The 13,002-nt window shown below is 33.5% G+C and overlaps 4 protein-coding genes across 4 annotated transcripts; 3 read left to right on the top strand and 1 right to left on the bottom strand.

Moving 5' to 3' along the window:
* Nucleotides 1-180: 180 nt before the first annotated feature.
* Nucleotides 181-3,320, bottom strand: Noc1 (Nucleolar complex protein 1). Its single transcript, XM_015931972.3, has 4 exons — nt 3,234-3,320; nt 2,652-3,096; nt 1,705-2,552; nt 181-1,642 (listed from the first exon to the last, which is right to left on the bottom strand). The coding sequence occupies exons 1-4, from the start codon at nt 3,234-3,236 to the stop codon at nt 305-307; spliced, it is 2,634 nt and encodes an 877-aa protein (XP_015787458.2). The 5' UTR covers nt 3,237-3,320; the 3' UTR covers nt 181-304.
* Nucleotides 3,321-3,419: 99 nt separating this feature from the next.
* LOC107364559 (uncharacterized protein CG1161) lies at nt 3,420-4,806 on the top strand. Its single transcript, XM_015931973.3, has 2 exons — nt 3,420-4,096; nt 4,200-4,806. The coding sequence occupies exons 1-2, from the start codon at nt 3,667-3,669 to the stop codon at nt 4,424-4,426; spliced, it is 657 nt and encodes a 218-aa protein (XP_015787459.1). The 5' UTR covers nt 3,420-3,666; the 3' UTR covers nt 4,427-4,806.
* A 221-nt stretch (nt 4,807-5,027) lies between these two features.
* LOC107364627 (uncharacterized) lies at nt 5,028-7,209 on the top strand. The gene is made up of 2 exons (XM_015932055.3): nt 5,028-6,289; nt 6,495-7,209. Exons 1-2 carry the CDS (start codon nt 5,125-5,127, stop codon nt 7,043-7,045), a joined length of 1,716 nt encoding a protein of 571 aa, XP_015787541.2. The 5' UTR covers nt 5,028-5,124; the 3' UTR covers nt 7,046-7,209.
* A 461-nt stretch (nt 7,210-7,670) lies between these two features.
* Nucleotides 7,671-12,656, top strand: MED23 (mediator complex subunit 23). The gene is made up of 7 exons (XM_015931751.3): nt 7,671-7,944; nt 8,015-8,262; nt 8,321-8,531; nt 8,604-8,699; nt 8,768-10,771; nt 10,861-11,031; nt 11,291-12,656. Exons 1-7 carry the CDS (start codon nt 7,879-7,881, stop codon nt 12,524-12,526), a joined length of 4,032 nt encoding a protein of 1,343 aa, XP_015787237.1. The 5' UTR covers nt 7,671-7,878; the 3' UTR covers nt 12,527-12,656.
* Nucleotides 12,657-13,002: the final 346 nt, after the last annotated feature.

The following is a 13,002-nucleotide window of genomic DNA, read 5'->3' as shown; positions in this document are numbered from 1 at the left end:
ACTTTTCCCTCCTATTTTAAAATTTGACATTGGTTTGCAGTGATTTCTTGGTATTTTCACATTTTAAATTGTTATCAAAAGGGTTATTTTTCTGAAATTATCAATGTTTTCGACGCTATAAGTTGAATGATAAATCCTTGTGCGAAACCAGTAATGATGTTGAATTGATTAATTCATTGATTTGGATAGAGGAGTGAGATTTATTAAATTAGAAACATGAAGTCGTATCTTACAAAAAAGCTATTTCCAATTGTAATTTTCAACAAAAATAAGAAATTTTGATTGATTTAGAATAACTATGCATTCATCTTCGTCTTTTAAATTTCTGATTTGGTTTTCTTTTAGGCATTCTTCTCTTATTGCGCTTATTCTTCCTGTTATTATTATCATCATCATCGTCATCATCGTCCGAATTATTTTTATTCTCTTCATCTGATTCTTTTCCTTCCAACAGATGAGCAAATTTGTCAGCAGCAGCAAATAGGTTGACCATATTTTTATCTCTTCCTCTTCTTTTATATTTAGAGGTGTCCATATCTTCTCCATCTTCCGATTCTTCTTCTTTGTCTGAAAGAAAAGTTTCATCGCCAGCGAACTCGACTTCAGCGAGATCCTCATCAACGTCATCAAATGCCTCACGATAGAACTCATCGTCCGAATCCATATCAAAGTCATCGTCACTTAATGAATCGTCAGTTCCCGAGCTCTCTTCTCCTTCTGCATCATGTTTACCTTTTTTCTTTTTATCCTTCTTACGAGATATATTCATGAAATCAGTATCAGCATCAATGTCGGGTTCAAATTTAAGCAAAAGTCTTTCGAAGTCTTCACTTGAAACACTTTCGTTGTCCTTAAATTGTTCATTTTCTTCAGCTTCTTTTTTCTTTTGGACCAGATAGTCATAAATAAATTGCTCCTCTAAAGGTACATTTGATTTAGGTGCGTTAGCCAAATCTTGGATTGGTGTTACTTTAGACTTATTTAATCTAGCAAATACGGTGCTTTTCGCTGCTTGTGCTGCCTTTTGTTTATCAATTTGCTTTGGATTACGGAAAACAAATCGGTCCATAAAACGTTTCAATGTAAAATTTTCCAGAGGATCACCTTCATAGCTAATCGATTCTCCTTCCAACATTTTATTAGCGAACAAACTGGCAGAAGGATGATAATGATTTTGCAGTAACGTTAATTCCCAATTGATACAGTATTTGGCATTTGCATAAATTGGATTCCTAGCTGAGATGTCGTAGACTGTTGAATTTTGTTCATTCTTCAAATTTTTATTATGCATCCAAGTCACAGGAGCAGTTGATTTTCCTTTTTCTTTTTCAACTCCATTTGTTTCCACGCTATCAACTTTTGCAGCTTTCATAGCCTTATCTTTCTTCTTTTTGCTGAGTTTGGATTTTTCCTTCAAACTTTCACCCTTGTGACTTTTGCTCTTTTTAGATTTATTGTCTTCTTCCTCCTCCTCGTCATCTATTTCAATATCCTCGTAATGCTCGTCTTCGTCATCTTCGGTCAAAATTTTACTCACTTGAACAGGTTTCAGAGTTCCTTGTAGCTCTGGTTTAATTTTAACAATAGAAGAAATCAAAACCAAAATACCACACACAATTGATGGTGGCTGATAAAGACATATCTGAAATGCAGAAAATAAGCATCAATAATTGATCATATTAATTTTAATTTGCTTAGACTTACCTGGAGAAGTCTTTTCATGAAAGCTATAACTCTATGAGGAACAGGATCTCTTTTCATTGCTTTGAATAATAAATTCAAATAAAGAGCTCGTCTGGAACAAGTTTCCATGTTGATATCTAGAAGACTACGGTACAACATTGTATACAATCTATCGCTTATTAATCCTGAATCTTTGCTATCCATTAGATTGAATATCAAGACCATTCCTTGAACAGAAGTATTCTGATTTACGAGATGAATGACTTTGTAAAACGATTCCAATCTTTTTTCTAATAGCTCTGGTTTCATGTTTGCATATGGCATAGCTCGTGATACTCCGGTTATTAAAACGTTCATCATCTTGTTTTTAACGTCTTCTTTTTTTGTAGAGGCATCAAAAAAATTGAAATAAATATTTATCATTCTCGACGCTAAATCTTTGTCTCTGTGTTCAAGTAAAACTTGACTTAAGAAACACAGTCCGTGAAATTGGGCTAGTTCTGATATATGTTGACGGAAAAGTATTTGTTCTACTTCTTTAACAACAATTTCCTTCATTTTAGGATGCTTCAGGTTTACCAATTTTACAAGTAAGTTAGCTACATGAGCTGCTCTTTTCGGAATGGGATCACCAAGCTTATTCACTAGTTTTTCCAATAAAAATTGCTCTTGCTCTGGTCTTTCAGAGAGTAATTCGAACATCACATTAACAGCTTTACTTTTCACAGCATCATTTCCTTCCATTGAAACTTTAGCTAATATTTCCAAAAATCGTCGATACTCTGACAATAACTTATCTTCAAAATGGAAAATAACTAATTGACGATTACGTTGATCTCCTTGCTTGTTATGTAAATATCCGATAAGCTCTGGATAAAGAAAAGGATATTGAAAATTCGTTAATGGCTATGAAACAGAAATTTTACGAAATATATATCAAGATGGAAAGTAAGATTAGTTAGTATTACCTGAGAAGGGTTTTAATTTTCTATCTTTCAAAAGTAAATCACCAAGAAAGAGTTCTTTCAAATTTTCCATTGACATGAGACATTCTCTGATACCTTTTGAGTCAACTATGTCTATAAGCTTGTGTAAAGAGTGTAAATTGTGAATCGGGGAATCTTGAATTAACAGAGTATTGGCTGAGAGTCGATCAGTAAATGTACCACTTTTAATGACAGATGTTATCCAATTGAAATCCGATTTTTCTGCTGCTTGTTTGTAAGCTAAATATTTTTTACGATCCGTTTCAAGTAAATATTCAGCCTCTTGACGAAGACTCTCCTCATCTGAATTGAGAGCTGACTTTATTTTGATAGCAGATAAATCAGGTCTCAATTGCCACCATTTTTTATCTATTGGAATGAGTAACTGTTCCTTGGCTGCTTTTGCATCTTCAAATTTAGTCCGAACCTGCAATGATGAAAATAATTCAAGGCTTAACAAATGTGGTTGAACTTTTTTAACATCTCTCAGTATCAGACTACATAATAAACGAATACTGATAGTAGACAAAAAATATGATTGGTATTGAAAAATTAATTACTTACCATTATAAAAACAATAAAATCAAACAAAACAATTTAAATTTAAAGAAATTTCTGGCTTAACATGTGCTGAGAAATAACAATTTCAAAACGTGTTTACAAAATTTTGAGTACAAATCTAGCACCATCTATTGTTGAGAGCTATCAATATTTTTTCCTATTGCTGCCTATTTTGATTTCAACTTATCAAGGCTGTTTAATAAACAGTGTTTATGTTTTACTCAAACAGTTTGAGGCAGTTACCAGATGATTATCAATACAAATTATCAATTTCAGCATTTTAATTATTCCCAATGATTAGGATGTTGTTCTTAGAAGCTAGAGTAATCTAACAAACTCAGAAATTATAATTCTGTGACTGTCTGTTGATCAAACGCTACGTGTTTACTGGAAAATAGTGCAACTTTGGTTTTATGTTACTCAACATCGAGCTACGATGGAATTGATTGTTATATTTATTTCCCTTTTTATTGGTTTGGTATCCGGTCAATATGAGAATGAGAGGTGCAAGTGTATCTGTCCCTCTTTGCGAGTTGTCGCTAATGAAAGCTTACCTGTCAAACAGTCAACCTCGCAAACTTACCAATCACAACCCAATGGCAATGAACCTGCCAACAACTTTTACATTGACAGGAAGGTTTATATTGACACTGTTCCTCCCCTTAAATGTAATTGTGATGGTTTTGTATTACCTCAATTGACAAACGTTAGCTCTAAAGAATTCTGTCCACTATGCGAATGTAGATTTGAATCAAGAAATACAGAGATTATCAGATATGTTATCATCGGAGTTATTTCTATCATCTTTTTACTCGTTGCTTATATGCTGGTATTAGCTCTCGACTCTTATATGCTTTGGAGTAGATGTAAGTATAAATCTAATGAGAACCTCCCTTCAACATGTGCTCAATGAATTTGATTGAAAATTATCGATTGCTTACTAATGATTTCGTTTCTAATCTTTTCTAGTTTTCAAGCGTACACCTTATCGTGAACATTTTAATGAAGAAATGCTGGTAGAAACTGGACCTAAAAGAAGCTCGACCGAATCAATTGAATCAACAAGTCAACCTGAGTTAACTTATGCTCATTCGAGAGGTGTAATTAGCGCTATTGGCCATGAACAGCACAAATGGATTAGAAAAGTTTCAGAGCAACGAAAAAATATTTATGATAGGCATACGATGCTTAATTAATATTTTGGATCTGAACTTGAACCTGTGATAATACAATAACTAATACCATCTCTGCGATGACTTGTCATTCTCTCCACCTTTTAATACAATTTTGATTGTTTTACCATTTCATCCATTTACTTTTCAAGTTAAACTGTTTAAAACAATTCAGAAAAAGGTGTTTACAAAATCATGTTCTGAACTGTTATTATCTGTATTGTTTCAGATTGTAGAGTAAACACTTCTCCAAGCTATTAGACTAAAAGCTCATCAACACAGACAATCTCGATCTTAATGTAAATTATAATATGTCAGTCTCAAAGAATGTTAATTAATTTTTATGATAAACACTGTAAGTTGGATTAAATAACAATAAAAGTATTAACATTTTTACGAAAAAATTCTGTAACTTTTTACCACTTATGCCCTACGGTTATATGCCCTTACCAATTTTTTAGACCTTTTAAACCAATATTATTAATCCTCTAGAACTGTTCATTTTAATTTCGGATAAGCGGTTTAGCTCCCGAATTTAAAAATATAAATAAGGGAGCAAACTTCAGATGGCAGCATTTTCAGACTTGCTGACATACAGACTAGTTGTTTACAGTGTGTATTTATCTTCACTAGTGATTACTTCAATTTATTCTTGTCAAAAAGTGTTTAAGTTTTCTTTAATTGTGTACTCCTATTGGAAACTGGTCAACTTAACCATCATCATGACGAGTAATTCACAAGCCCCTAGTAAAGATGCTATTCTTAAATATGTGATGAAGAAAAAGGCCGAAGAGGAAGCTGCAAAGGAGAGGAGATTCCAAGAGATGCTGAACCCGTATAAAAAATTCAACAAGAAAGGTGAGCCTGACGAAGAATTTTTGAAATCCCAGAAGAAACGAGAACGTATACTAAAGAAAAAGGAAGAAGCCCAGAGAAAGTTACAACAGAAAGCAGATGAAGAACGTGTAAGGAAACAAAATGAAGAGCTTAATAGGTTGAAGAAACAACAAGATGAGCTTCGTGCCATGGAAGATAGGAAACGTCAGGAAAAGATTCGTAAACAGGCCATAAGTGGTAAACCAGTTGATAAAAAGATGAAAGAATACCTAGAAAAGATCAAAGCCCAGAAAGAAGCTGAGAAAGCAGGGAAAACTGCAGCAGATAAGAAACGTGAGGAAAGAAGACAATTAGAAGAAAGAATCTATGCTAGCAGTAAATCTAAATCTTCACAAAAGACCAAGATTGACCTTAAAGACGAAAAGGATAGAGAAAAACGAATCCTTGAAAACATGAGAAAACAACAGAGTAAAAGTATTAATAGCAATCCAAGTAGACCGAAAAATGATGAGTATATTCCTTCAAAAAAGTCAACTGTATCAAGCAAGCCAGTTATACCAAGCTCATCAGTTACTTCATCTACGTTAAGCTCAACATTAGTTTCCAATAAGATACCTAAAAAGAAACCAAGAGTTGGCGAATATTCACCAACACGACCAAGTATTATTTCAAAATCTCACAATGGCAATCGTAAAGTGGAAGAATATGTTCCATCTAAAGTTAACAGTGCCAAAGAACAGAAAGGAGTTAATACCAAATCAAGAAGTGATACCGAAAGAAGTAAACCAACCCCACAATATATTCCATCTCCTAAGTCAAAGTTATTAAAAAGTGCAAAAAGTGATAATGGAATTTTAGAGAATGGCCATAAAATTAAACCAAGATCTGAACTTTTTGGAGGAGACCCAATTTCCCGGACATCATCCAATACGAATCAACCTCCTAAGAAGAAACTTCGACCTGCGGATACCAAACAACCATCAACTCGTGATTCAACCAAGATAGATAGAGATGCTCTCAGAGAGAAGGAGAGACTTCTCAAAGAAAGAGGTAAGTTTTTTATCTTTCTATTCCTTTCGTTCCTTACTAACTTACAAATACTTAATAACTTGAAAAATGTATCTCGAATCTTCCTAACAAGCCATGATATCCTTTTTGAAACCCTTTGTTCAACATGAATCACCTGTTAATCAAACTAATCATTGATCTATTTCTAATCATTTCTTTGTTTCTTTTTATCTTTCTTTTTTTACAGAATTACAAGCAGCACGTGAACTTGAGTTACAAAAAGCAAGGAATAAAGAGCTGGAAGAACAGTTGGCCAAAGAGCGAGAATTGGCTCGTTTAAGAGCCGAACGGGAACGCGATCGTGAACGAGAACTTGCCAGATTGAAAGAGATAAAGAAAAGACGACCAGTGGCATCGAACAAGATTTTACCTCCAATTGGCCTTACTTATAGACGAAGTATGAATTATCAACCTGTTTCATATGACGACGAAGAAGACGAGGAAGACGAAGATATGAGAGATTTCATTGACGACGGTGATGACCTGGAAGCTCAGAAATCCGACGTTTCTCATTATATTCGAGAAATTTTTGGATACGACAAGAGGAAATATGCAATGATAGACGATGACGATATCGAAGAAGCCACATTCGCTCAACAAATGAAAGAAGAGATGGAATCTGCCAAAGCTGGTTTGCTGGAAGATCTAGAAGATATGAGAAAAGAGCAAGAAGAGAAACGACGAATGGCCAAGCTGAAAAAGAAGCGACACCTTATAGATGATTCGGATGAAGATTAATTATTACTTTAATTTCTTTTTTGTTACCTTCACCCACAAGTATAAGCCCCACCACGGTTGTGATAATTTTGACTTACTTACTTTATAATTACAAATCAAACTTTGTAAATTTATTTTATTAACTTAAACTAATATTAATAAAATATACAATTATATGCTTGAAACGACCACTTCTTATTCAATATCATTTCATTCTTCAATCTATTTCTAAATCGCGCATATTCAGACCAACTGAATTTATGATATATTTACATGATCCATTTATGATTAAACTATACCTAACTGATTGGGCTCATCGTGCTCAATGTCTCTTAATTGAGAGATGATTTACTAATTTTAGAATCTTTTTCGTTTGTCTCTAATTAACATTTTTTCCTAACACCATTCTATTGCTCCAATTTTATAAACAACCTCAGTTAAGCAACAAAAAACAACAATCACAATCTTCTATTCTATTCAGTTCTTTATCTGTTTTAAAGATTTTAATGAGAAGGTTTGATTTTGAGATTCTCTCCTTGTATTAAAAAATTAAAACAAAATTTAGGTTTAATCAAGAAAAAGTTTTCTTTTTATTTTTGCATCAATAGGTGTCTCTGCATGCTTTTTCTTTGACCGGCATCATTTTATCATATGAAAACCAAATTTGTGCAAAACCGATAAATAACATGGTAACATTCCCTTGTGTTGAAATTGAATTCATAGTTTGAATCTAGATGAATTTTTATCGTGAATAATTTGGAGGTAAAGTTCAGTTTTAAACCTGAACCTTACTTTAAATTAAAGTTGTTTTCTATATTATTTATTTATGGTTTAACAGTCAACAATCACTAAAAATGAGTACTCCTATGGAAGTCTCTTCAACTGTTTCTGATGTTCATAATTTTATTGATTCGATTCTGGTAAGTACTTTAATTCAAACTCATTTTTTCTTTTGTTCTAATTCAAATTATCAATCGGATTTATTTATAGCGTACCGAGGAATTAGAAGCAATTTTTACTGGTTATATTGTCGAATCTTCAGTAAACGAAGAATGCAAGATCAAAAACTATGAAGAACAGATGACAGCCTTAATCAAATCTTGTGATACTCCGGAAAAGATTGAATTAATGCTGAGGGACTATTTGAATGGAGCAGGTTCTATTCCTAACGTCAATAAAGTTAGACTATTACTCTCGATGTTGGAACATGCCATCAATAATCACTTATTATCAGCTAAGTAAGTATTTATTACAGGCACAAACTTTATTATTTACTAATTTTTACTATTCCCTCAGATCTGTTTGTGAAGCCATTCTCAATTGTGAACATCTTCATATCAATAAGCAAATATTTTTTTGCCAATCTTTCGAGTTAATTCATCGAGTAATTTCTCAAGTGGACTATAAAGGTGTCAGAGATATAATCAGATTTATGATCGAGAAAATCCACACAATTCCCATTGAGGCAAATATTGCTATGCTACCGCAATTAGATGTTATGCGTAAGGTAAATATTCATTACTAAAGATTTGATTTAAATTTGTTTTTATAAGCACACCATCTATATTCACATTCTTAGGTCCTAGATTATGCCTTGAACCGAAATTCCTCACTATTACCAGCCTATCTAGCTTTTGATGAAATTAAGAAAAAATCTGACAAATGGATGCATTGGGTAAGCAGTATTAAAATCTTTCTTACACATAGATTGGAAATTTTCTCATGATTTATTCATATTTTCAGAAATTCGCTGATTTATTTTCGGCTTTTGTGGAAAGCTTCCGTCCTGTTGCTCAGATGGTTTCAATCATTAATCGTTCCAAGCTCTTACCAATTGTTGGATATTCCTCAACCTTAAACCAATCTTGGCAATTGAATGCAGCCACAGCCGCATTCGACCTCAAAGGCCTTTTACCTTATAACAACGAGCTTACAAGACCTCAGATAGGCTTGTTGAGATATGTCTTGGAACAGCCTTATTCTCGTGAAATGATTTACTTTATGTTGAGTCTGACTAATAAAGCTAAATCCCGCTGTCCTATTCTTGAAGAACAATTGGTTGCATTGATTGTATTGGCAATGGAAAAGTCTGAAAACGAAACGAACAATCAAGAGGACACTGACTATAGTCAAACTCAGTGCCTTTGGCAAATACTATCTGGCCATTTGATAACTTTCATCATATTAAACCATATAAGTTTTCCACAGCTTGTGCGAAGCCTTCATGAATCATTGGCTGCTCGAAATTCAAAAAAAGGACGAGATCATCTAATGTGGATGCTTCTTCAATATATTTCTGGTTCCATTCAGAAGACTCCTCTAACAGATTTCTTACCCTTCTTCAAACTTCATGATCTACTCTACCCTGAAAAGGATCCTCTTCCTGTTCCCGATATAACTAAACCTATCTGCACTCATACTTTCGCGATCAGTTCCATTTGGATTCATTTGTTAAAGAAAGCAGAAAATGAACCTCAAAAGATGATAAGACCGATTCCAAATTGTCTCAGGCTTCATGTTGAATTTCTTCACCAAACTTTTATGAGCAGTGATCTACCCGCCAGTTTAACGGTTGATTCTAAAATTCCTCTTATTTGTAATGCTTATTCTACCAATAGTGATTATTACAATCGAATTTTAACGATTTTATGTGACACTATTAAGTGCAATAGTCGCAGTGGATCAACTGGAGGTAATACTAACGGGGCTATAATACCGCTATCTGTTAGTTTGTTAGATTCTGTTACATTGCACACTAAAATGAGTTTGATCTCGAATATTGTTGCTCAAATCAACAAATCATCCTCGAAAGATGGAACTATAATATCACCTGCTTTAGCTGAAACCTACAGCCGTTTGTTAATTTACATTGAACTTGAAACACTTGGAATTAAAAATTTCATTCAACAAGTGATACCTAATGCCATCAGAACGCAATCTTGGGGAACTCTTAATATTCTCTTCGAAATGTTCATCCATCGTTTACACCACATACCTGCTCCTTATCGAGTTCAATTCTTGAACCAACTCCATTATTTAGCTAATTCACCTCATAGTAATCAAATTCAACTGCATTCATGTATGGAAAGTACAGCTTTAAAACTAATCACAGGATTCACTTCAGAACAAGTATTGCTCATCACTCAACTCAACCGATATCAAAATGAACCAAAAATAAGGATCTCTCATGACTCAGAGGAATTGAATAAAGTGTTGATTCTAACATTAGCAAGAGCCATTCATGTAACTGGTTGTGATACTTTGATCGAATGGTGCAAAGAGTTATTGTCCAACATCATGAATAGCACTCCGTTAGCATGGTCAAGTTGTACACTCAAGTGTTTTCCACCAGCAATTACCGAGTATTATCAAAACTTTAATACAGTTACGGAAAACAAAGCACAATTGAAACAATCGGTCGAAGAAGAATACCGAAAATGGATAACAATGAGCAATGAAAACGATATAATCGCCCATTTTTCAATTCAAGGAACTCCACCATTATTTCTGTGTCTTTTATGGAAAATGATTCTTGAGAATGATCGAATCAACCCAATAGCATACAAAATTTTGGACCGAATTGGAGCCAAAGCTTTATCTTCTCATTTAAGAATCTTGGTGGACTATCTCGTTAATGAATTTACAAATCTCTGCGGAACCCAAAATGTTACTAAATATATTGATAAATTGAATGATTTAATTTGGAAGAGTCATGTCATAACTTTGGACAGATTACTTTTATGTCTGGTAATTATTTTATTTTGAAATTTTAATTTTTACCATTTAGCATTTCATATATTAATAATTTGTTTTTACTTTACTTGATTTTCTTACAGACTCTGAGAGCTTACGAAGGTAATGAAGCTCAAGTCTCTTTGTTTATCATTCAAATGTTATTGCTCAAAACGACTGATTTTTCCAATCGAGTTGCTGATTTTGTCAGAGAAATGTCTCCGGAACACTGGAAGCAATCAAATTGGCACGAAAAGCATCACGCTTTACACAGAGTAAGATATCGTTTATTATTAATCTTCTAGTGTATTTCAATATTTTCTTTCAAGCAAATCTCAGTTCGTTGTCTATGAATCAAGGTATCTCAATTGGGAAATTCCTTGACATACGTAAATGTGATTTGCTTCACATGCATTTAAATATTTCTGAACTGATTTTGCTAGTTATAACCTTTTTTGTTAAAAGAAGATATTCATCTTGAAATTTCTCATTCGCATATCAATAATTTTTTATCTTTCAATTACTTTTTAACAGAAATATCCAGAAAAATTTTATTTCGAAGGACTCGCAGATATTAGTGGTCAAAATATGCAACATTCATATCTACCAACTTATTTTAGCAATATTTGTCTTCGTTTTATACCTGTTCTTGACTTGATCATTCATCGCTATCTTGAACTGCCACCAGGATCACCAAGTCCATTGATTGACTCATTGCTAGAGAAATATGGTTGCCTCTATAAATTTCACGATCGTCCATTAACCTATTTGTATGAAACATTACACTATTATGAGCATAAAATGCGAGAAAGACCAGCACTTCGACGTAAACTTGTTTCAATCATAATTGGTGCTTTTAAAGACATTAAACCAGCAAACTGGGCTGTTACTGACGCATACTTGAATTACATGAAGCGTCCTGTTGAAGATTTAGCCTGGAATCCTGAATTAGACTATTATTTCAAACTGATCAGTAGAGTAGTTGATACTTTTCAAGGTAAATCTCCATTTCCACATGTTGATTGGCGTTTCAATGAATTTGCCAATGCTGGTGTTCATGCTCTTCATATTACATGCATTGAACTCATGGCATTACCAGTGGCTGCCAATGTCGTTGCCAATAATTTGATTGATCTTGTTGTTGTTGGACACAAATACATTCCAAGAAATACTATCGAGTTCTGGAACAATGCAATTGGTGTTGTATTGACTGCTTTACCAGAAGCATACTGGTCTGTTATCAATGATCGGATCATAAGTATGATGGAAAGTCCTCTTTTAACTTATTCACCTCACCCTGAACCATTTCAAATGATGAACTTTTCTGATAGCCATAAATCAATGTCAGAAATGCAACCAAGCTATTTAATTGCTTTAATCCATTCATTTTTCCATCACGCATCAATTGGACAAATCACACCGATTCCTCAGTTTCTTCGTGAACGAGTTAAACCAATTATTAAGACTGAAGAACAATTTCTTTTCATTGTCCATATTGTTTGTCCTTTCCTTCAAAGACTTTATGCTGAGCGAACACGTAGAGCTATGGAAGTTACTATCGAGTTGTACTCTTTTCTCGAGGTTATTGATAAAAATTGCACTGAGTTACGTTTTATGGATACAATAACTGACCTTTTATACCATATGAAATACCATATAACTGGCGACTCTATCAAAAATGATGTTGAAGGAAAAATTCGTAATCTCAGGCCTGCTTTGCAAAAGCGACTTCGTTTTATTACCCATCTCAATATAGAAACGACAACTTGATCATTATAACAATCATAAAAACACTTCTACTAATTTTCCGAAACATGTAATTATAAAATTATGTATCATTTTGTATTGTATCTTTCTGAATTGAAAATTCATAAATAAATGTAATAGTAACCTCTCAAAATCGACTCAAGAAATGAAAATTACTGTGCATTTTTCTTTGACTTTTTTGCCCTTTTAAAGTATTTTTGTATGTTAACCTAATATACAATGCTATTCCAACGTTAAATCAACCAATTTAAATATTAGATTATTTTGCAATCGAATTGACTGGCATAAATGCTCGTCTCTCATGAAGTTCAATTTTCCAACTTTGATTGAATGATGTGCGTCCGAAAGCTTTTAAATTTGATCAGTTTCTTAAGTCTTTTATCTTTGCTGTGTCACCGTTAGCCCGAGGTAATGAAAACTCTCGACCACTAATCCAAGTTGCCACCGAAGGATAAACCGTTTATTTCGCATCTACTCCC

The sequence above is a fragment of the Tetranychus urticae genome, chromosome 1 (assembly GCF_039701765.1).
Source record: "Tetranychus urticae isolate SD_2017Ah chromosome 1, NJAU_TeUrti_SD_1.0, whole genome shotgun sequence".
Taxonomy (NCBI): domain Eukaryota; kingdom Metazoa; phylum Arthropoda; class Arachnida; order Trombidiformes; family Tetranychidae; genus Tetranychus; species Tetranychus urticae.
This window is presented reverse-complemented; position numbering and strand designations above follow the sequence as displayed.

Excerpts from the sequence above, each read along its gene's own strand:
- Noc1 (XM_015931972.3), bottom strand. Across the intron at positions 2,553-2,651 it reads AAAATTAAAACCCTTCTCAG|AGCTTATCGGATATTTACAT; the intron begins GTAATACTAACT and ends TTCTTTATCCAG. Across the intron at positions 1,643-1,704 it reads TCATGAAAAGACTTCTCCAG|ATATGTCTTTATCAGCCACC; the intron begins GTAAGTCTAAGC and ends TCTGCATTTCAG.
- LOC107364559 (XM_015931973.3), top strand. The coding sequence starts at position 3,667 with ATGGAATTGATTGTTATATTTATTTCCCTTTTTATTGGTTTGGTATCC. Across the intron at positions 4,097-4,199 it reads TTATATGCTTTGGAGTAGAT|TTTTCAAGCGTACACCTTAT; the intron begins GTAAGTATAAAT and ends AATCTTTTCTAG.
- LOC107364627 (XM_015932055.3), top strand. The coding sequence starts at position 5,125 with ATGACGAGTAATTCACAAGCCCCTAGTAAAGATGCTATTCTTAAATAT. Across the intron at positions 6,290-6,494 it reads GAGACTTCTCAAAGAAAGAG|AATTACAAGCAGCACGTGAA; the intron begins GTAAGTTTTTTA and ends CTTTTTTTACAG.
- MED23 (XM_015931751.3), top strand. The coding sequence starts at position 7,879 with ATGAGTACTCCTATGGAAGTCTCTTCAACTGTTTCTGATGTTCATAAT. Across the intron at positions 8,263-8,320 it reads AATCACTTATTATCAGCTAA|ATCTGTTTGTGAAGCCATTC; the intron begins GTAAGTATTTAT and ends CTATTCCCTCAG. Across the intron at positions 11,032-11,290 it reads AGCATCACGCTTTACACAGA|AAATATCCAGAAAAATTTTA; the intron begins GTAAGATATCGT and ends ACTTTTTAACAG.